We start from the raw sequence: 22,005 nt of genomic DNA on the forward strand, positions 1-22,005 counted from the left end.
TCATGGTTAATACATTGTTGATTTTAAACTTCAAGTGAGCAATTTTCTCTCAAAGAAGCCACATCTGTCTCAGACGTTTGACTCACTGTGTGACTCAGAAAATGCCACAGTGAGCTGTAATGGAGAGAGGCCATGCCAACAACAGACATGTAAAAAAGACCTCCATTTGAGCCTTTGAAAGAACTGATAATTGTGTTTGTTTGAACCAAAAAATATAAATTTGTCTTCCACTACAGTGTGGACAGCCCTTTGGCAGTTCACAGTTTAGCATTAGCTTGTTTGGTTAAGCTGTAATTGAAAGTTCCTGAACTCAACACAAGTTCATTTATCATTGTCAATACATCAACACAGCGTTTTGCTTCATTTAAACTTACGGAAGTCACTGATATCCTCTAAAGAAATCAAATCCTAACAAATCGATGGCTAAATATCTGATGACATGTGGACTGTTGAGTGGACATGTAGAAATATTTACATGTTCCAAATAAGATACGCTGGAGAAAATAATGGATAAACTCTTGTGTTCAAACAACATCAAAGCCCACTGTGCATGCATAAGTATGAGTTCCTTCTGCAAAGACGGTCTGGATTTATATCTGAACTTATAGGATATCTACTGCCATAATAATAATAATAATATTATAATGATACACAGCTCACAGCAAAGCTTTTGTCGACAGTTTGAAGTTTTATCTTGCAACTGCTGGGGTACCAGACTTTTGAATGTAAATTTAATTTCCCCCCCAAATAGTATATGGTAAAATCAGAATTTTGTCACAAAGCTGCATGCTGTCTGCATGTAATAAGCATTTTACGTCTCGTCAACCTGGAAGTTGACCACATGCAGCGTTCTGATTGGCAGCGCCGGGGCGGTCCACCCCAGTTTCACTTCACTGTCTGAAAATTACATCTTCTAAAACTGTGTAAGCAAGTAAAATGACTGCATGTGGATATTATTGTTATGCTAAAGAGTTTGTAAAAGCTAGGAAGTAGTTAGAGATGTATAAATAACCTCATTTTGCGACGTGAAAATCAGGTACTTCAGCTTTAACTGGTATTTTACTTTTCTTCAGTTCCACCACCTGTGACTGGAATCAAACCATGACTAAACTTTTAAATCATGTGGAAGCTTAAAACTTAATCACAACTACTGCACTGTAATGAGACTACACCCAGTTGGGATATGGACTAAACCAGGTCTAAATCCTGGCTCTCCCTGTCCCTTGTAGTCCGTCTGAAGTTGATCCTCTGGCTGCGGGCCTGGGACGACTACCACAGCAAAGCGCATAGGAGGTGGGTGACTTCTGACTGTTTTGTCCTCTGGTGCGATACTTCTGTGTCCTCATTCGCACAGGGAGGAAAAGAGGGGCGAGGCTTTTGGATGATGTCGCTGGTCTGGGGCCCTCACCTTCAAAGGGCGGCTCTAATCACAACATGTGATGAGACCGGTAGAACAAAGAGCGCCGGGCAGAAAATAACAGCGTGGGAACTCTGGGTGAACTTGAAATACAACAAGAGAGGGAGGCTCAGAGCACACCCCCCGTCCTGCCCAGGCACCCACATACACACACACGCGCGCGCACACACAACACACACGCAACCGTCAATGGGACCACTGTGGAAGGAGCACACCTGTGTTTATTGTGACAATGGCTTCAAGTTGCACTAACTTGTGTGTGAACGTGACACCCATTCTGCCTCTGCTGAGATCTTGGCATGTAAACAAACACGCAGGCACACACACGCATGCACACACACGCACACACACACACACACGCACACACACACACACACACACACACACACGCATGCCCACACACACGCACGCACACACACACACACACTCGCATGGACACTCACACCTACTGGAGCTTAACAATACTGACACATCTATGAGGTGTAAGACTGTGGTCAGACTATGTGGGATACGTATAAACACATTTTATTCATAATGCAATCATCACACTTCAGTCTTCAGTCACAATGCACCCTATAAACTCTCAATATACAAAATACTATTACATCATGTCTTTCATATATAAGAACATACAAAAAAAATGAAAATGAAAATTAATATCCAGATATAAAGGAAAGTTACCACAGAAAGGGCATATGATATAAATCCTTTCCAAACTAATCTGCTAGTCATCTGAATTCTGGCATTGTCAATTTCATTTTTACATGCACTTTATATTTTAATCATATAAATAATAAAGGTTTATGTGCAGAAGAAGGATTTGCACATTTTGTCCACTGTTGATGTTGTGGTCCACAGCCATAGCCTTGGTGAGAGCATCTGTGTCGCAGCCTTGCAACAACAATAAGATGAAAACAGCCCTAAGTGCTTCCTGTCATTCATATAAGACAAACAAGGACCTGCTCTGTCTGTCTCTCTGGCCATTACGCCCTGATAAAACGCTTCTTCTATTGTAAATCTGTTTTTAGTGTCCTTAACAGGTGATCAATGGAATTCAATTTATTCTTTTGTCGCCAACGATTTGCCATGCTGACCTGTGATTATTAATAACTCAAAGAAGTGTATAAATATAAGCATTGTTCTACTTCATATGAATCATAGTTTTATGTTTCCGGCCTACGTGTGGCCTATAGCTCATATTCACAGCCAACGCCACATAAAACATTTTCTGTCGAGAAGATATTTGGAGTAGGCTGCACTCAACAAAGTGATGACTCATTTGAACAGCCTTGAAACTAAAACTGCATAAAGATTAGAGACGTGGCAACTCAATCAATGTGTATTGTTGTATTGCTGACATAAACATGAAAGAAGCTAACTGCGGCACGTAGGTAGAAGAGACTGCGCGGTGCAGCTAGGGACCTGGCGCAGAGGAGCGCACTCCTGCGGCGCGGCTGGTGCGGAAACCACTGCACGCTGCGCTGCTGAAGAGGTGGAGCAGACTGTACACGGCCTAACGGGTCCTTGATGTCCCCGGTGTTTCTGCTGCATGCGGTCTGTGTGTGGGGAGAGATTAGACGTGGTGGCTTCCTCTGGTTGCTCCCGGGCTGAGTTAGTATTGGATTACAGGTTCACACGCTCGCTCGCAGACCGCCCGTCGCCCCGACCAATTGCTCCATTCATTCCAACGCCGGAGACGGCCGTCGGTCTCTGATTGGTTATCAGCGCCGGTTGGAGAACTTTCCCACGGCCAACGCGTGCTGACAGCCGGCCAGCCACTCCTCATCAGCGGCGGGACACACAGAGGGGCGGGGGGCAGCAGGCACGGACCGTGAGTCCATTGGACCGCTGACAAAGTTTCTGCAGAGATCCTCTATGTCATTAAGATTAATCACTACTAGTTCACACATCCGCTCCAAAATCAAGACATGAGCCCGAGACTCAACAGGTGTTGACAGAAACTTGATAAAGACAAAACGGACCAACATAGAAGAGCTTTAACTGCTATTTACATAACAATTACCTCCTCAATAAACAAGGGTTTGCCCGAAGCTCCTTTGAATACACATGCAGATTATCTTACAATTAGGCTAAAAAGTCAGCAAGTGTGGGTTAAGGCATTGTCCATATCATTTTTCCCTTTGTCATCTGCATTTGACCCATGCTTCAAAGTACCTGTGGGGCAGAGGGACATGGAGGGCGACCGTCATGCACCTTCAGATTGCTGGTTTTGGGTTTCTTTTTTGCAAGCAGCTTTATAATTCATTGCATATTAACAAATATTTGGTAGCCTGGTGTAACCAAAACCAGTTCCCTAAGTAATTAAACTCATTTCTACTTCAGTAAGTTTTTGATAAATCTGTTCTTCACTTTTTACTCTTTTCTTAATGAGTGCGCAGTGATTGCTTCATAATCCAGAGTGAGAGAATCCAATCGGTTTCACTTGGAGAAGGGCTCAAAGTGAGACGTCCTCTCCTTCTCCTCATCTTGAGTTCCATCAAAGCGGACAAAGTTTTGCTTGGGCCAACTGCACTGTCACTCAAACCCTGTGCTGTTCAATGATTGGTGGATCTCACAAACGGCCTCGCCCCTTTTAGCTGGCAGCAGAGTTGAAATGACACCGTGGGAAAGGACAGCGCTTCAAACAGTGGCGCACTGGTGATCCAGAGCACACGCGGCTCCAACTCAGGATTATAACTTTCGCCAACTATTCAACAACTTCGATAACTTTCAAAAACTCTTACGAAGATGAAAAGGAATCATGATTTTAGCTGCTCTTCGGACAGCGAACTGGATGAGGCCATCGAGGTCGAGAAGGAGAGCGCAGACGAGAATGGGTAAGAGCTTTTATTCTAAATTGACTACTTGGCTTGTTGTCTTGCTGATTCTCTAGTTTCAAACGATTAGAAAGTGCAAACATTCAATATCCTAACACTCTGCTAATACATATCTTATTCATTGAAGGAACCTGAACTCTCCTCTGGGCTCGTTGTCTCCGACCACGTCCACTCAAGTGCAGGCGAGGAAGAGACGTCGAGGAGTAAGTAGCCTATTGTGTTTGTAATAAATGAATTATAACCTTAAATTTAGGATAAAGCTATTATTGGGCAATAATTAATAAAAGGTTTGTTTTTGTTCAGATCATTGAGAAACGACGTCGTGACAGAATCAACAACAGTTTGAGTGAACTGCGCAGACTTGTCCCCAGCGCCTTTGAGAAACAGGTACATTCATAAATATAGCCCACTTTATTGTAAATATATGCAGCCTACATTAAACAGCAAAGTAACACAAAATGCAAAATTGTTTTAAAACTAATTGCCTTATTTCTTCTTCGGATAAAGGGCTCGGCCAAACTGGAGAAAGCAGAGATTTTGCAGATGACAGTGGACCATCTGAAGATGCTTCATGCAGCTGGAGGCAAAGGTGAGAGGGTAGAAATGTGTGTTTTGTTAATACATTTTTTATTTTAGAAAGTCCAACAAGCCATGACATGTAGGCCTGATATTTGCTTTTTAATGGTTGTGGAAATAACTTATTGCTAAAAAGTCTTAAAGATTTAGAAAATGGTTTTTAATTTGAAAATGTATTATGAATTTTACCCATTGCAAATAATTGAACATTTTTAAACCATAATTTTCTTATCATTCCCTCAGGTTACTTTGACGCTCATGCTCTGGCGATGGACTACCGTGGTCTCGGTTTCCGCGAGTGCCTGGCAGAGACGGCTCGTTACCTGAGCATCATCGAGGGCTTGGACAGCACGGACCCTCTGCGCATCCGCCTGGTCTCACACCTCAATAACTATGCCAGTCAGAGAGAGGCCCACACTGGCCTTAGCCACCTGGCCTGGGGCTCTGCTTTCGGATCTCCTGCGGCACACCTCACCCACAGTCTGCATCTCCTCCAGCACCAGCCCACGTTGACAGCCCCCAGTACTCCTCTGGCACCCACGAGCACAGCATCCTCCACCAGCACACCCTCTCCTTCTACAGACAGTCACCTCCCGGGCCGACGCAGTGTCACCCCACACACAGAACAAGCAGCCCTTCGTGTGCCCCCTACAACGGCTGCCCCCACACCAGTTCTGCACCCGGCCCTTGTCCAGGCCACAGGCTCCAAACTGTCTCCTCCTCTGATCTCGTCACTTTCGGCTTTCCCGTTCCCTTTCAGTGCGTTCCCACTCATTTCACATTCAGCCACAAGTATCAGCACACCAGCTCCTGCATCCAGCGTTGGGAAACCCTATAGGCCATGGGGAATGGAGATAGGAGCCTTCTGACTGAAGCCTTTATAAACTGTTATAGACTTTCACGAACAATCATTTTGTGAACTATTTTTTTATGCCAAGGTCCAGAGGAACATCCTGTAGCCATAGTATTTCTATTTTGTATTGGGTAAAGAGGCACACTCCAAGCTGAAAGCAACAGGACCTATTCTTTGTTCTGATTGATTAATTGTGTTCACGCCCACCTGCTGATGATATCCAATCAGAGATGGCTTTTCCAGATGGTCAAGCAGTGGCCTGTCAAGTTCCTGGGTGAAACTGCCCCCTCTGTGCCCCCTAACGAACACACAGAGACTTGGAGCTGTAGGTGACCCCCCTTTTTACAGCATTTTATGGGGTGGAATAACCGAAACCAGGTGCTTGTTTGACCAAATACTAGAAACAGAAGTTAGCTACCAGCTTGGTTTGAGTAAATGTTTACACATTGTGCTCATGTGATTCATTGTTTTAATGTTTTATTATTTATAGTCAAATCTAAAATTTACCTCACTTTAATTCCACTTCATTTGATTAACTCTGTCAATTTGTCATTCACAAAAGTCTTATTTTGTTAACTTTAATTATTATTTTTTTTTCATGTTCTGTGATATTTATGGTTGTGCATGTATAAAATAATTGTACAAAGAAAAAGCAAGCACTGACAATTCAGTTTTATACTGTTTCGGATGGAAATTACGGTTTATCTGTAATAAAAATGTTTCTAAGAATGGTCTGGCATTTCGTTTTGTTATGTATTCAAAATAATTACAGTTTATGTGGCTGCGTAAAAAAATAATTACGTTTTGTGCACGCAATAGATCTATGCTATGTGTGTAGTCTCAATAATCGAATTGTTGTTTTGATAAATTAGTTATTGTGCCAGTTAAATCTGGACACAAGACATTTTTATTAAAGCTTGTCTTATCCCGTTACGCATGGCACCAAAACGCGTGCGTATTGACCATGCGTGGTGACGCCTGGTATCAGATGAGACCGTAGGTTTCTCTCAGCAATCTTTTGCAGTGTGCAGGAAACCATTAACAAGGGGGGGATATCCTGCACAGTCGCAGCCCGGCCGCCTATGCACTGCGTGAGAACAAGCTGGAGGCTGGGAAGATGGATCATGGGGCCAATAGAGCTTTAAGAAGAAAGGATGGGGAACGGTGCAAGCCCTTTTCATGTAACGGAAGGTGGCTTCATTAAATAGATGATTAAATAGAAACAACAGATGCACAGAATAAAGTGATGGAAATGTCACTGTCCCGGATCACAACTGTCAACAGCTGTACGCTCGTCTCCAGGCGAATAAACTGTCTTTTCGCGTCCTCTGCTGGCCAGAAATAATAGTGACTGAACAAAATCTGTGTGCGCGCGCGTGCGTGTGTGCGCGCGTGCGTGTGTGCGCGCGTGCGTGTGTAAAGTCAATCTCAAACAACATTTCCATTCACTGAATCCCAGATCTTTATTGTTATCCACTGCTTGCTCACAAAGATATATGTGGAGAGGAGGAACACACACATGGACAGAGGAGAGAGAAAGAGGCAGGTAGGAGTCACCATTAGCACTAATAGTGATACACTGTACTTCTGTTTTACATGGCACAAGCAAACCATATCTACCTGCCTTTAAAGAAACACTCACACGCCACCTACGGGCTAAAGGATGCATTGCCACTGAAAAATGTTGATGCTTTGAATACAGTCAGATACACCTTCACAGATCTCAATACGGTGTGCCAGCAAAGAGCTCAGTCTGGACCTAGTGCTGTGGAGTGCAGTGGTTCTAGTAGTTGCTGATGCTGTTGAGGATCGGTAAGCACTACTCTAGCCTCAAGGAAAAATATGGAAAATTATTCACAGTAACAAGTCTGATCTCAAGTGTAGGTCTTGACTCCGCACCTCTGGCTTTTACAATAATGTGCTTGAACTGGAAAAAAACAACTATAAAAGCAGATACCGTTGATTCAGGGTTGTCATGTGACTTATTTCCCAGGTTGCCAGGTTGGACAGTATTTAGCAAGCTCCCCTTGAGCGCAATGCTGTGCTATGATTGGGCTAAATACTTGCCCAAGTGGAGAGAGTGAGTGCTTCTAAAATGCAAGTGGAAAGATATAGAGGTTGTCGACGGAGAGACGGAGGATAGGCTCATTAAATGCTATAGTGTTCCCCTGTTTTGTCATAGAGGTTGATGGGCAATGACAGTTCTCCACAAAATGTTAACTCCTGTTTTTTTTTTTTTGAGAGAGGTGGATGGGAACCACTCCAACCAAAAGCATCTGATTTTGTAAAGAGAAGCTGATGCCAAGAAGCTAACATTCTGTGGAGATGAAAGTCATAGCACACGTTAGATGCTCACAACAAACACCTTAGCCTTTCACCACATGAGAGAAAAAAAGAAGTTATCAGGCTCAAATGGACAAAGTAAGATATTAAAATGACCAAACCATTACACCCATATATGCAAGAGGATATTCAACTTAGATATAAAAATGGCACACTGCAATCAATACTTTTTGCTGCTTGTATAAAACAAAAAAATAAGTATTTACAAAAAAACCAATGCCCACTTGCACTTGTCAATATTTTGCTTTTCATTGGAAACAGAGCAAAAAACATTCTTATTTTTTTGGGAAGAATGGGTGGGAGTCATTACTTTTTTTTTTTCATTTCAAAACAATTTTTGCATCTTCTTACCACCCCCAACCCCGTCTGAATCTCCCACTATTTAGGAGCATGGATGTTTGATCGTTTTGGAAGGTTAATGTTATGGAATGGGGAGGTTGGTTACTCGGGGCAGAGGGGGGGAGAGGGGCGGGGGTCTGGGGTGGTAGTCGTGGTGATGGTGTCGTTGGTGCTGGGAGGGCCTCAGGAGACTGGGTGGGCTTCTCATGCAGTCACCTCTTCTCGCAACTCCTTGTTCCTGCGCACATCCTGAGCGTGCTTCTCCTACAGAATGATTATTGACCAGAATTAGTCATGGTGTTACAGTGAAAAACACAAGATTATGAGCGTTGGCTTCTGGGAGTATAGTTAAGCTGTTCACTCACAAAAACTTAAAGATAAAAACGATATAAATGGAGCAACGAAAAACATGATTTATTGATTAAATTAACCCAATCATTTGCACCCAATTATATTTTTACACCAAAATGACTTTCAAGAAGAACAGTCAGAACAAAACCGCTAAACAGAACTGATTGAATGAAAAGTGTTTTATTGTTGTTGGCTTTGATGACTCCTTTTGGCATTTTCCTTATGAAGCGCCTCCTAGTGTTCAATAGCGCATAGTGATTTGTTAAAGTTCAATACACATTTATAGCAAATGCTATAAATCTGGTATAGATTATTATCTTGGAAAGGGCAGTTTGCTTACCTTCTCCTGCAGACGCTCCATCAGGGCAGCCATGTAGGCCAGCCGGTTCTCCTCAATCTGTTCCATCTTGAGCTGCAGCTTCTCCTCGGCCATGCGGCTGAAGTTGCTGTTTTCCTCCATGGCTTTGAGCAGCACGTCGCGCTCATGCTCCCTCTTTTCAGCCAGAGCTCGCAGCACCGACGCCTCCTGGGACTGAAGATAAGACAGAAGAGTGAATCTCTGCAAAACTACAATGACTCAGGGAGAAAAAAGAACAGAAAGCTCTTTTATTGCAGTAGGCAGAAATAAAGTGCTCTTTTCTTTTGTAGCAGTTTTCAATAGGAAATAGATGCCTCAGTGCCAAAAACAAAAGGATAAGAAACCTGTCGGCTGCATTGATTTGTGCTTCAATTCGATTTGCAAAGACACTCTCTCACTCTTGTTAAACCGAGTTTAACAAGACCCTCATGGTATTTTTGGCCATATACCTCAAACTTTCATAAAAAATGCCAGATATACGGTCATACATTTTCATAACATATACACTTTTAACTATAGCTGACTTTCAGATGGACTTTATACTTTGGATACCAGTCTATTTACTTATATTTGGGAGTGTCAGAAAGTGGTTGTGTCATAGATTTACAGAGTAGTCATTGCTGTCATGCTATTGCTACTACTTATGAAAAGCAATTCATTCCCATATGGGTTAGTCCTAATAGTGTATCAAATATAGTTGATCCATATGACTTGCAATCTGTGACATCTGGCACACTGTGGAAGTGTGGCATTGATGTCAGGGTTGATTTGTGGTCGAGCTGTGGATTTGTCAGCTGCATGACTTAAAGTATTGACATCAGAAATCAATGAGCACAAGAATTCAATTTAGTTTTTGGAGCTCTCATCCAGTCATCAGAGTGAGCGGACAGCCACAGAGCACATACATCATGTTAGATCAATCAAGTAGGTCAAGGATACAGTGTGAACTGGTTTATGTTTCATTCATGTGTACATTTTGGGCCAACACTAAATCCTCCTTGTGGTCCTGGGCTTTGTGATGTAAATGGACCTGTGGCCACTGGGTGTAAGAACGTGATAAGAAGCAGGCTTACTCTCCGCCGGTCCTCAGCTGCCTCCAGTTTCTTCTGGATGTCCTCCAGGGACAAGTCCCTTTTGGGGGGGCTGGTGATGCAGTGGGCTGACTCGGACACAGGGGATGAGGGCTTCAGGATCACCTCGAAAGCCTGGCCTGATGCTCGCTTGTTGATAGGTTTGATGTCCAAGTCTAGATGAAAGCAAAACATGATGTGAAACAAAGTTGTATTACATGTATTGTTTTATTATTACCAAGAATGACGTTTCTGGATATTCAGTAGATCTGGTATTGTGAAACATGCCGTATATTCTTATTCAACATGTGATGACCAAATTCATCTTGAAAGCACACTTAAAGACTATCAGACTTATATGTATAACGTCTATACGCACCTATACTGTAAAACTTTTGCAAAACAGCACCGTTCTTCAGGGAAAGAATAGCTAGATAAGCATGAGATTGAAAAAACAGCATGTTTACCTTCAAAGTCCCCCATGATGTTTTTACGAGTCTCGGGGTAGAGGCAGGAGCAGATGAGCGACAGCACCGAGATCTCCTTCATCTTCTCTTTGTAAGCTGCAAAACCACACAAACATTACTTAGACATCGTTCCACTGACACATTTATTCATTAACCCACTTTTCATATCTCCAGGGCAGTAAACATCAAAAATCAGCTAAATTATTATTCATCATTTTTCTAAAATAAGCATCAAAGGGTTTACACAGATGTTTTGGTCTTTGTCTCCAGACTGTATGTGTCCTAATTTCCTCCTCCAGCCAAGATGCTCCCTTCCCCTCAGGACTCTACACACATCGTTAGCCATGCATTTCATTTTAGCACATTATTTATTAACGTAGAAAGGACCAACGCCCTTTAGCTTCCATTTTGTATCTTAAAAAAGATCCGAATATGTTTCCAAAGGCTAAGATTTATGTGAAATATTTGGATTTGGGCATCTCATCCTCTGGTGTAGCTTAGAAACCAATAGTCATGGAGCTTATCTGCCCAATGCAGTGGATTTTGTAATCAAACATGGGAAATGTCACTTTTCTATTCATCCTATAGAATTTTGTTTATAGCCCACGTTCACCTCTGACACATGGGGGTTGTAGGGTAAAGCTGATATCCGGAAGCTAATAGTGAGTGCTTATCTGTGAAATGCAGGAAGTAGACAAATCTCTTTGTGGTAATAACATCACAGTAAAGCTGGCATCAAAATAAGATCATTCTGCCTAGGAAACCATCAACTGTTACACTAAATGGGCAGGAACAAATCCAGAAAAAAGTCTAACCTTGAATTGACCAATGGACTGGTTTAAGTCATATTATCTTATTAGGCTCATTCCAGGAGTTAAAACTATGGGATTTGACTCATAAAATTCATAAAGGAATTATAACATAATAAAGCATAAATGTTTGAGCCGGTGCCGTGCCTAATCGGAGTGAACAAAGGGCTGTAAAAGTCAGCCAACCTCGTCTACTTTCGTTTTTCATATTTTCTTGGCACATATTCATTGGTGAAGCATGCCCAGCAGCCTATTGGGAGCGGGGCAAAAATATCCGCAGCACACTGCAACTTGTGCCAGAATGTTCCTTTGGAGAAGCGCTCCGTCAGGCTCTAGAGCTTCATAGTACACATTTATATGGCGAATGTCAATGTAGTATAATCCATCACGTCCTGCAGGGATGAAGTGTGTGGCAATGATTTATATTTTAGAGCCGGTACAGTGGCGGATCTACCAATGAGATTTAGTGAAAAGGAGCTTTCAGAGGTGAGTGGCTTCCAGTGTACAGTAACCCTAAAAGAAATCTTCTTTTTCATATTCCCAACTCTCCCCAAGCAGACAGTTAGACGCCAAACTAATATGATCAAGGCTCACATGTAGCTGGCAGCACTCTCTAATGGTCTTGTTAACCCTGTCCCAGAGGAGCTCAGAGCAGCAGGAGGCTGCAGATGCATCAAAGCACACGGGTGAGTAAAAATCGGACTTGAACCATGTAATCTTGGCCAAGAACAGTGGCATTGGTGCAACTTAAATGTCTTTTGTTCTGTACATTTTAGCTTGATTTATACCTGGTTATATCCTTGCAGACTTTGTTTAAAGCTTTTTTGATATTAATATAGTCTTGGTTTGGTCTGCTCATGGTTTTGAATTGTTTATCTTAGATCAAGTCTGGGCTGGGCTTGACTAGAACTAAGGGACATGGTGGAGCAGTGGTATTGTTTGCTTGTTCTAAATTTTAGTCTAGAAAAGTAAAAAAATAAGTTAAAGCTCACCCTCTATTTTAATCATAAGTTTAGACACTGATATTGAGATGATTTTCATTTATTTGGGGAGATAGAAGTGAATCAGGACTAAACATAGAACAGGGTAAACACAGACAAGGCTCTTTCCTTGGGAACCTCTATCTCCTGGGGGCCTTTCCTAACAGCCTTTCCTCAGGTGTACAGACAGCACTCAGCTTTTCAATAACCCACCCACGTTTACCTCTGACATCAAAGGGTCGAGGCACTTTCAGATGCTCGTCAAATACTCATTAGGAACTCTGCGTGTCTCCTGACAGGACAGCACAGCCATTTTGACAGTTAGGAAGCCATCAGTTAACAATTCATTAGAGCAGATTATATAGGGTAAGTGCCTGTATGAAGAAAGTTATAGGTTGCTGGTGACCAATAAAACTAATTGACTCCATTACTATAAAAGATCCCTTATTATTCAAAATAATTACTTTGTAAATGAGCCAGAGCTCCCAAGGCAATAAAACTGTTTTCTCATTTTTCTATATGCCTAATATAGAAAAATATGAGATTCTCTACTGTGCAAAATATTAGATTATTTTCCCATTCCTCTCGAGGGAAGAATAACTCCTCTGGCACCCACAGTAATGAGCTCATCCCTGTGGATAAGGCAATGACAAACGACAAGCAATGACATCCCATTGTAGGAAACGTCCGAATCAGTGAGATGCAGTGAGGTGATGGCAGCTATATGACACTATAATGATGCCAGTCTACCCCATAAGGGCCTTGCATACATCTGCCTCAGCCACAGACACACTGCCAGCACTTCCTGTTTCAATCCATCACTAGAAAAGCAGAGGTCATCAATATCCTCTGCCCCCGCTCCCTTCTCTCGTCTCCTCTCCCTACTGCATCCCTCAAACTGTAGTAAAACCCTCAATTTTATGATGCTTTCTCGTCCACCACAAGACAGCGCACTTTGCCCACTATTCCCACCTCTTCATTTATCTTCAAGGTTATATTTTGGAAAGAGGGAAAAGAATTGCTGATGCGGACACGAGTGTACTAAGGACTATTAAGGTTGTTGCTATAAATGTGACCGAGTTTACTGCGCTCCAGAGTGCAGTAGCGCCATGGAAGCATTGGTTCAGCTCTTGTGTGATAACATTTACAATGAGGTTGGTGATAACCATATAATCGCAACGTTATTACGACATCACAGTGTAAGAATTGCTGCAACAAAAATTGTTATGAGACTTAGGACAACAATGGTGAGAGCTAAACCACACCCTATATGCAGATTAGGGGATATTTCCATTATTGAAATAGAATATATGACTAAACATTTCAGCTGAGATGTAACAGAGTATCTGATTTCCCATATGTAATGAACACATCTTGAGTGTATGGTAAATAATGATCTATAACCAATGTCATCAAACCTGAATAGCATTAATTGTTCTTTGGCAACATGCTGCGTGGATTTTGGCGGATAAATCAAGAAGATTTATAGAACAGAGATGGCAAATGTAATATAAAAAATAGCAAAATGAAATTGACTGACAACACACACTGATTTCATTTTAATGCACTATTGTCTGAAGCGTTTCTGTTTCCCCTACATGAAAAATAAATAGATTTTGGGCACCAGTTGAATGACCACACCTAATTGGATATGAAAGAGAGCATGATACAAATCAGTGCTTAGAGGTTGCTATGCAGGTGTGGTGGTAATGCTAGACTGGTGAAGCATTCTAAAAACAAAAATGAAATGTATTATTAAAATGTGTAAAGTTTAATTTCCCTCCCAAATAAATGATATAAGATACAATTCACAAGAGACTCAATGAACTCAGTGACCCACAGTCTGAGTCTGTCGGCTTTGTATGCCTGCTCCTTGCCCATCCCACCCTGTCTGTCCACATCTCAGATCATGAAGCAAGAGAAGGAGGTAAAGGGGGAATTAATGCCTGCCAGGTTTTAGCTGCTGCCCGTGTCCCACAAACGCAAACGCCAAGCCCCTTAAAGCTGTCTGCCCCTCCATCTATCAAGTGCCCAGCGAGCCAGAACACAAACCAAACCAGACAGACACTACTGCACTTTAATTAGCACCTAAAAACAAAACAATGCCTTTGTGAAGTTATGCTTTTGGCAATTGGCTAACAGCGTTTTAAACCTTTGAATGTGGCGCAATAAATTATACATTTACTGTAAAGCTTTGACTCAGATATGAGTGGCTCAATACAAGGCCTAACCCTGCTATAACCACCATTTTATAATATATGCCCATTCTAGATATTGGCACATTACAAATAATGATACAACCATTATATCACAGTCAATAACCACTGACTACACCTATAAACTACGTCTGATGTGTCCATTAGCATCGGTCGTAATTTTTCCCCTCGACTGCAAAGCAATCCACGACAAGTCCATCTTTCCCCTGTTCAGAACCAATCTGCTTGACTGTTGACTTAACACCGTTTCTGTGAAAGTCTGACCCAGATTTGGTGAAGGGATTTGTTGCGGTGAGATGTTCCACACCCCGGAGAGAGAGTGGCTCGCTCTTTTTTTTTTTTTTGAAGGGACCAGGGATGTTGGGTGGGGTCGCTGAAGCTGCATTATGCTGCACGACCGTGAGTCAGGCAGCAAGAACAGGTGATATTCACGGAGAAGCCACAGCATTATTACTGACTAACAGTAATCTTGGCTAAATAAACTGAATTATAGTTATTTTATAGAGTATTGGCAGCGGGATAAAATCTGTGCGCCACTATAATATAGTTGCGTAAAATGTGCGTAATTGTCATAAAAAACAAACAAATGTGCCTTTGAATTAGGCCCAATCATTGTAAAGCAATATTAATACTTGTGTTACTTCAGCAACTGCAAGAACCACTCCCTTGAATTAACCATCATCCATGTCTGTACCGCTTTGTGCAGTGGATAACGCCTCACGTCCTCAAATCTGTCACCCCACATTTAACTCATCTCATACCGCAAGAATGAAAGAATATGTATACAACTTACCGATAGCGGTTTTGGCCATTTTGTCTGGTGTTTGGGAGCTTGGCAGCGCAGAAGAGGAGCGTGTGCACCGAGGATGCTGTGTCTCGGGGTGAAGGACTGCTTCTAAGGCACTGAGTCAGCAGAGACGGGGGCTGCCGGTGCGCCTGGTGGTCTGTCAGGAGGAGCGTGAAGACCGGGGAAGATAACGGGGAGTGACAGGAAGTACGCGGCTCCTCTTCACAGTAAAACCTAGCTGCGCGCTTCATGACTCTACAACTATGCAAATCACTATAATATCTTCATGCAGGGAGTAAACACCACGTAATGCATTGTTCAATATTGCAACTAAATTCTCAATCATTCATACCAATATTTTTTTTGCTGCAAAGAGTAGTATATGTATGTGTATCTGCAGAACCACCAGTGTATGTGAAATATTGTCATTGTTATTTATAAAATGTATGTATTTGATGATAGTGAAGATTTACTTGATGTCTCAGTTAACAAATTCTGTTATGTGCAACCTGTTCAATTTCATTACAAGAATATTACATATGTAGATAACGCATCCTGTGGGAAGTGGAATCAACTCGACTTTCTTATTCACAGCTCCAGTTTTTCCTGGATTGCTGGCTTTTATTATTTTTTGTACTTAAAAAAAAGAATGTTAGGTCAAACCTCCTAAAACTAAAACTGACCCGTATGCGTCCAAATTTAATTTATAAGCCATGTTTTATGCATGCACGTCGTAGCTCACCCGCCTTATTCTGAAAGTGTCCAACGGTGACTAGCCTTATATTGTGGTCTTTGTGCTCCTTAGCTTGACAACGTGTGTGCCTCTTGCCCCTACGATGTTGGCTAAAGTGCATGTCTCATGTCCCTGGGTGGGAAGGAAAGGGCGGGGGCCTTTTCTCGTGCTGCTGTGTGTCGTCGTGCCAAGCCTCTGTCCGTGGTGCTGAAATAAAGACAATCACATTTACTATTTTGTAGATCCAAGTGCACTGACCTATTGTTTATGTATATTAATGCCTCTGTAACCAGACTATTTACCATTCAATAACCCGGCTTTACAATACTGGACTAGTCAACGCCTATACCCCAAATAATCATGCAATTGGAATAAATAAATAAATAAATCTTTGATAACACAGGTTTTTTTTTAGGGTAAAGGTCATGCTTGTAAAATATAGTGATGTGAATTTAGGCAGGCCAAACCAAATGATGTTACATTCTACAGATGGAAGAGAGAATCAAAGAAAAATGATGATTTATAGAAACATTCGTGACTCAGGACATTGTCTGAAAATGATTAAACTGATAGTTTAATTCAATTGAAATATGTGGAATTATGTTTACAGTTTGAGATACAAAAAAGATTGAACGTTTTTTGGTCGGGGCCAGCCAATTATCATAAATATATATGAATAATAACAGTACTTCAGAAGTCGAGACTGTATTAAAATGTCAGCATCAACTGAACGTGGGCAGCAGTGCTGCGTATGTCACTTTCCCTGTATAAATGCATTATTCCTGTATAAATGGATTATTGTGATTATTATTATTCTTTGGTCTCTTCTCATCGAGCAGCACCAGATGTAACTGCACAATGACTCAGACTCTATATTGTCAGACTGTTTGACCATGGATTTGAGCCTGAAGCCTCATGGCAGATATAAGGTCCAGAATGGGACTTAATATACATAATCAACATTACTTAGATTCGTCCCCACACGTGTTACCAACCAGAAGAAGATATATAGGCCTACTATACTGTTATCAATATAAATAACTTTCAATACAGCTCATAAGTAAAGAGTTATCAAGCAGCAGGTCTATCCTCTTTAACCTTTAACATGGAGTAGAAGTGAGGTAAATGAACTGAATATTATGATAAGCATGGTATGATTTCCCTGTGTCTCTCAATGGGGCGTGGCATTTAAAAGTCTACGGGGAGGTTTAATGTCATAATTTTGTTCTAATTTGTGAGACAAAGTCCCAATTTCTACTGTTCGTGTCTATGGAACTTCCCATAGAAATAATGTAACAATCCCATTTGTGAAATATATGCCACCTCATGCCATGGTGATATTGACCCATTCAATAGATGTTTGTAAGAATGAGGAAGTAACATGATCATCAGCCTCCACCTACCAAACCATTTCAGTTTGAGGTTTGTCTCTGTACTTTCCTTTTGTTCACACAACACAAGCCTGGGCTTTTGTTTCATTGGCACCAAAACCGCTCATGTGGTGGTAGATTTTTATTAAAAAATATTCTCATTTGCCTTGCCAGACAAAGTAAGTAAAGAAGTAGAAAATATTGTAAGCTAAATTATTAGGCAACATTACCAACAATCACCGTTGGATGGCGGCAAGTGCTAGAGAGTAGAGAAGAGAGAGAGAGAGAGAGAGAGAGAGAGAGAGAGAGAGAGAGAGAGAGAGAGAGAGAGAGAAAGAGTGAGAGAGAAAGAGAGAAGAGGTGGGAAAAAAGAGAGAGATGAGAAGAGAAGAAGAGAGAGGAGAGAGATAGAAGAGGAGAGAGAGAGAGAGAAGAGAGAGAGAAAGAGTGAGAGAGAGAGAGAGAGAGAGAGAGAAAAGGGAGAGAAAGAGTGAGAGAGATAGAAGAGGAAAAAGAGAGAGAAAGAGAGAGAAAGAGAGAGAGAGAGAGATAAATCCTGGCTCGTGAGTGAAATATGAGCGATCTAAAGTGCATAAAGTACATGAAATACAGCTACGACACTTTGCATGTTTAACCCATCTTTTATTAGTATGTTATACACATTTTGTATGTGTATTTGTAGCACACCCATACCATTCACATATACCTACATTTGATGGATTCAACCCACTGAGGTATTTCATAGATCCATGAGTTAACCTCTTCGTGGTTGCCAGGACGACGGGCGAGCGGGGCGGGGCGTGGTGATGGCCGTTGAGGCGCAGATGTTTGGACCCGCCACAGTAAGTTCAAGACTCTGGAGCTGAACTAGTGGCTTCTTCACACATGAGAGTGAGCCGCTTCGCAGGTAACACTTCATCTTTTACTCACGATGTAGCTCACTTACAGGATGTAGCTCACTTACAGAATGCAGCCGGTGTTAATGTTGTGTGTTGACTTTGTCTTGACTTGAGACGCAGCTCTTACTGTTAGTTCACGTCAGTATTATGGCGTTAGCATGCTTGGTGGGGCATCACATTTCCTCTTCTGAAGACCCGCGTTAGCTTGTGGATGGAGTAACATAACGCCGCTCATTGATCGGAAATGAGCACAGCAGTGAATCATTTGACACGTCCTCTGTCCCATGTGAAAACGGTCTTCATCATCATCATCACAGAAGAAGCAGCAAACGCGTTTCATTTCGTGTCACAGACGCAGAGCTAACAAAGCTATAGCGGCGTTTCGAGAAGGTCGATGCAGCAACTGAGCTGTGGCGATCAAGCGAGTTATTCTGGATCTGAGCTTTTAATGTGACAAAGAAGCACAACGTCAGAGAGAGAAAGATGATGTGAAGTATGATTTCTCAAAGAGAGAACTTGCTGCTGCGCGTCCACGTGTTCACACATCCGGTAAGAGTGTCCGTCAAAGTTTGTGCAGATGTGAAAAGCCTTTACGTAAAAAGGAAGAAAAGCTGTCCATTTGTGTCACTTTATACTACTCATTATTATTATTATTTCCCGGGGTATTTGTTCACTCTTTGTATTCTTGTTGGTGTTCTGATTTACTGAAGGTTTCTCACCATATACTTCCAAGTATTGTGAGTGTTGTGATTGCAGTAACCAAGACTACACCCTTTACTTTACAAAGACATGAAGGTAGTGGAAGTGAAGGATTTTTTTTTTTTAATTAGGCTGCAAGAAGGTCTATTGTCCATCAACTGGAGGAAAAATATATTAAAGCCATTTATCTCAACCTCCTGTTCATAATTAATACAGTGCATCTCAATTGGCTCCAAGGCATTTTAGTCAAACCTGTTGTCTCTGAAATGCCATTAAAACTGAATTCAAAATGTTCAGAATGACTGGGTTTATCAATCATGCAGTTGGACCCTCCAGCAGCTGTAGAACACATTCAGAGTGTGTATGGGCTCATTGGACTGGTTTGTCAAGTTTAATTTGCAGTAATAATATACGTCTGTGTGTTCTCGCCTATAGACAACACTGGCTTGGTATTTTTCTGTGGTGAATTACAGCCCGGGATTACAGCACTTCTTCAAAGACTTATAAAGCTGAAAGCCGTTATGGATTCTTGCCCTGGAAAAAGACTAGTTTTGAATGAAAAGGATGTAAATCACTGAAGCGACAGCCAATCAGTGCCTATTTTATAAAGCGGCTCAGGTGAGCGTGGAGGGCTGCAGATGAAGAGCTTATTACATCTCAAAACTAACCAAGCTCTATTCACTCGTGTCATTCCTGCCGACGTGTCTGTGCATTCGAGTGTTACTTTGAGCTCATTCCTGAAGTTCATACCACACATCCTGTCTTTCTGCAACTTCCATTTACACCAAAAATACACAAATATCAAAATAAGCACAAATAACCAAGGTCTAACCAGTAAAATGAAGGCCGAACATTGCTTCATCAGCACTAGATTAAAGTCTGGCACCTGTACCAACCAAATCAGGAAGAGTTTGACGGAACTAAAGAACTAAAATGTCAAAGTAAAGGTTTCACTCATCCTGTGCCACCATTTACAACCTCTAACGTACGCACAAGGTAGTGGCAAAATAAGATAAGATAAGGGGTAGAAAAAGCTTCAGTTGTAGTCATCTGGACTCAGTTAGAAAAAATAAACGTTTCGACTCTCATCCAAGAGTCATTGTCAATAAAAGAATTTAGATCGAGAACTCCGATATTAATACTGTTCTGTGGTAAGACCCGCCCATTGGGCGGAGCCTTCCTGAAGTAGAAAGAGTTGTTAGTTTCAACAGAAACTCCCCCCTTGTATCTACCGAGCTAGCCTATTCAGAATTTTGAGACCCTGGCTCAACCACCCTGAGTACCTGATTAGCATCTAAATGTCCTGGTCCTGGTCCTCTACCTTTCCAGGGGTTCCGTATACCATTATAGATACCAGGGAGATTGAATCTTAGCCCTCCATTTCTGTTTAAAGAAGGTCTTTCTTTTTTAACAAAAATAGCTTCCTTGACTCCTCTTTCAAACCATCTTTTCTCCCTGCTTAAAACCTTCACCTCACCGTCTTCAAACGAGTGATTAGAGGCTTCAAGATTGAGATGCACGGCGCTCTGTGGACCTGAACTTGTATTTCTTCTGTGCTGATAGAGCCTCTTGTGTAGAGGCTGTTTCGTCTCACCTATGTAACGTTCTTTACAGCTTTCTTCACTGCATTGGATCGAATAAACTACATTGCTCTGTTTTTGAGTCGGCAACTTGTCCTTAGGATGAACCAGTTTTTGTCTTAAAGTGTTTCCTGGTTTAAAATAAACAGGGACTTCGTGTTGTCTAAAAATTCTCTGCAGTTTTTCCGACAGGCCAGACACATAAGGGATAGAAACACCCTTCCTTCTCTGTTCAGTTTCCCTTTTGTCATGCTTCTTGGTTCTCTTCACTCTGTTGAGAGCCCAAGCGGGGTAACCACAAGCTGAGACATTTAGATGCTAATCAGGTACTCAGGTTGAGCCAGGGTCTCACAAAGACAAAGGGGATTCTAATAGCCCATTAAAAATTCTGAATAGGCTAGCTCGGTAGATACAACTCTTTCTACTTCAGGAAGGCTCCGCCCAATGGGCGGGTCTTACCACAGAACAGCATTAATATCGGAGTTCTCGATCTAAATTCTTTTATTGACAATGACTCTTGGATGAGAGTTGAAACGTCTATTTTTTCTAACTGAGTCCAGATGACTACAACTGAAGCTTTTTCTACTATGGAACACGCCTGGACAAATGAGGGATTACACCGACAAGATAAGATAAGATAAGCTTTTATTTGTCCCACAATGGGAACTTCCAGTGTTGCAACACAGAGAGCTGCTGTGCTGTCCAATTCCCAAGACAAACACAAGCAGTTTGCAATATTTTCCATTCGATTTGACGTCTTCTCTTTTACAAGCCGCTTTTCACCATTGGAAAAAGGATTCACTACACCTTTTTCTGGAGTCAAGTGCCTGTTTTACCCCACAGTCACATCATGTCAGACTGTGCTGTGATTGGCTTGTTTGTCCGTGCTCCGTCGGGTCACCTTAATCCCGGGGGCTTTGTGCTGTCGGTGTCAAAGCAAGCCTAGAATTCATTAAACTCGTATGTTTCGTGGAAAGACTCGTAATGATTCTTGCCCTGCGCCTGCCGTGGCTTAAGCTGCACTGGAATGAGTCACAGCAGCCATTGGCATCTTTAGTTTGTTGGATGCAGGTCACAAACATTTAGTTGTATAATATTGTTGTAATGTTTGCAAAGATGTTCTCAAAAGTCCAACTCTACATTCAGACGGTTTGCCCCATGCACTTGTTTTGGTCACATATTTGGGAGATATTGCATATTGATTAATACTGTTGGTTCTAATACCTGATACTTTAAAAGGATAGATCTTTCCAGTTTTGTATTGTGACTGTTCCCCTGGATTAATATTCTTAACAGCAAATCATTTCATTGGTCACATTTT

The 22,005-nt window shown here is 41.8% G+C and overlaps 2 protein-coding genes across 2 annotated transcripts; one reads left to right on the plus strand and one right to left on the minus strand.

The window, feature by feature from the left end:
• The first annotated feature begins 4,046 nt into the window (after positions 1-4,046).
• On the plus strand, positions 4,047-6,412 carry hey1 (hes-related family bHLH transcription factor with YRPW motif 1). The gene is made up of 5 exons (XM_072447418.1): positions 4,047-4,254; positions 4,382-4,457; positions 4,558-4,641; positions 4,762-4,843; positions 5,074-6,412. The coding sequence occupies exons 1-5, from the start codon at positions 4,166-4,168 to the stop codon at positions 5,697-5,699; spliced, it is 957 nt and encodes a 318-aa protein (XP_072303519.1). The 5' UTR covers positions 4,047-4,165; the 3' UTR covers positions 5,700-6,412.
• Positions 6,413-7,121: 709 nt separating this feature from the next.
• stmn2b (stathmin 2b) lies at positions 7,122-15,577 on the minus strand. The gene is made up of 5 exons (XM_072447410.1): positions 15,410-15,577; positions 10,612-10,707; positions 10,148-10,320; positions 9,057-9,248; positions 7,122-8,629 (listed from the first exon to the last, which is right to left on the minus strand). Exons 1-5 carry the CDS (start codon positions 15,426-15,428, stop codon positions 8,570-8,572), a joined length of 540 nt encoding a protein of 179 aa, XP_072303511.1. The 5' UTR covers positions 15,429-15,577; the 3' UTR covers positions 7,122-8,569.
• Positions 15,578-22,005: the final 6,428 nt, after the last annotated feature.

Source organism: Eucyclogobius newberryi, unplaced genomic scaffold (assembly GCF_026437365.1).
Source record: "Eucyclogobius newberryi isolate DKJ021-1_F unplaced genomic scaffold, fEucNew1.0.hap1 SCAF_16, whole genome shotgun sequence".
NCBI lineage: Eukaryota > Metazoa > Chordata > Actinopteri > Gobiiformes > Gobiidae > Eucyclogobius > Eucyclogobius newberryi.

What these genes read in the sequence shown, in the direction of transcription:
- stmn2b (XM_072447410.1), bottom strand. An exon ending in CAGCTGAGGACCGGCGGAGA is followed by an intron (nt 9,249 to 10,147) that starts GTAAGCCTGCTT and finishes TCTTATCTTCAG; the next exon opens with TCCCAGGAGGCGTCGGTGCT. An exon ending in TGGAGCGTCTGCAGGAGAAG is followed by an intron (nt 8,630 to 9,056) that starts GTAAGCAAACTG and finishes ATCATTCTGTAG; the next exon opens with GAGAAGCACGCTCAGGATGT.
- hey1 (XM_072447418.1), top strand. Translation starts at nt 4,166, where the DNA reads ATGAAAAGGAATCATGATTTTAGCTGCTCTTCGGACAGCGAACTGGAT. An exon ending in CCAGCGCCTTTGAGAAACAG is followed by an intron (nt 4,642 to 4,761) that starts GTACATTCATAA and finishes CTTCGGATAAAG; the next exon opens with GGCTCGGCCAAACTGGAGAA. An exon ending in TCATGCAGCTGGAGGCAAAG is followed by an intron (nt 4,844 to 5,073) that starts GTGAGAGGGTAG and finishes TCATTCCCTCAG; the next exon opens with GTTACTTTGACGCTCATGCT.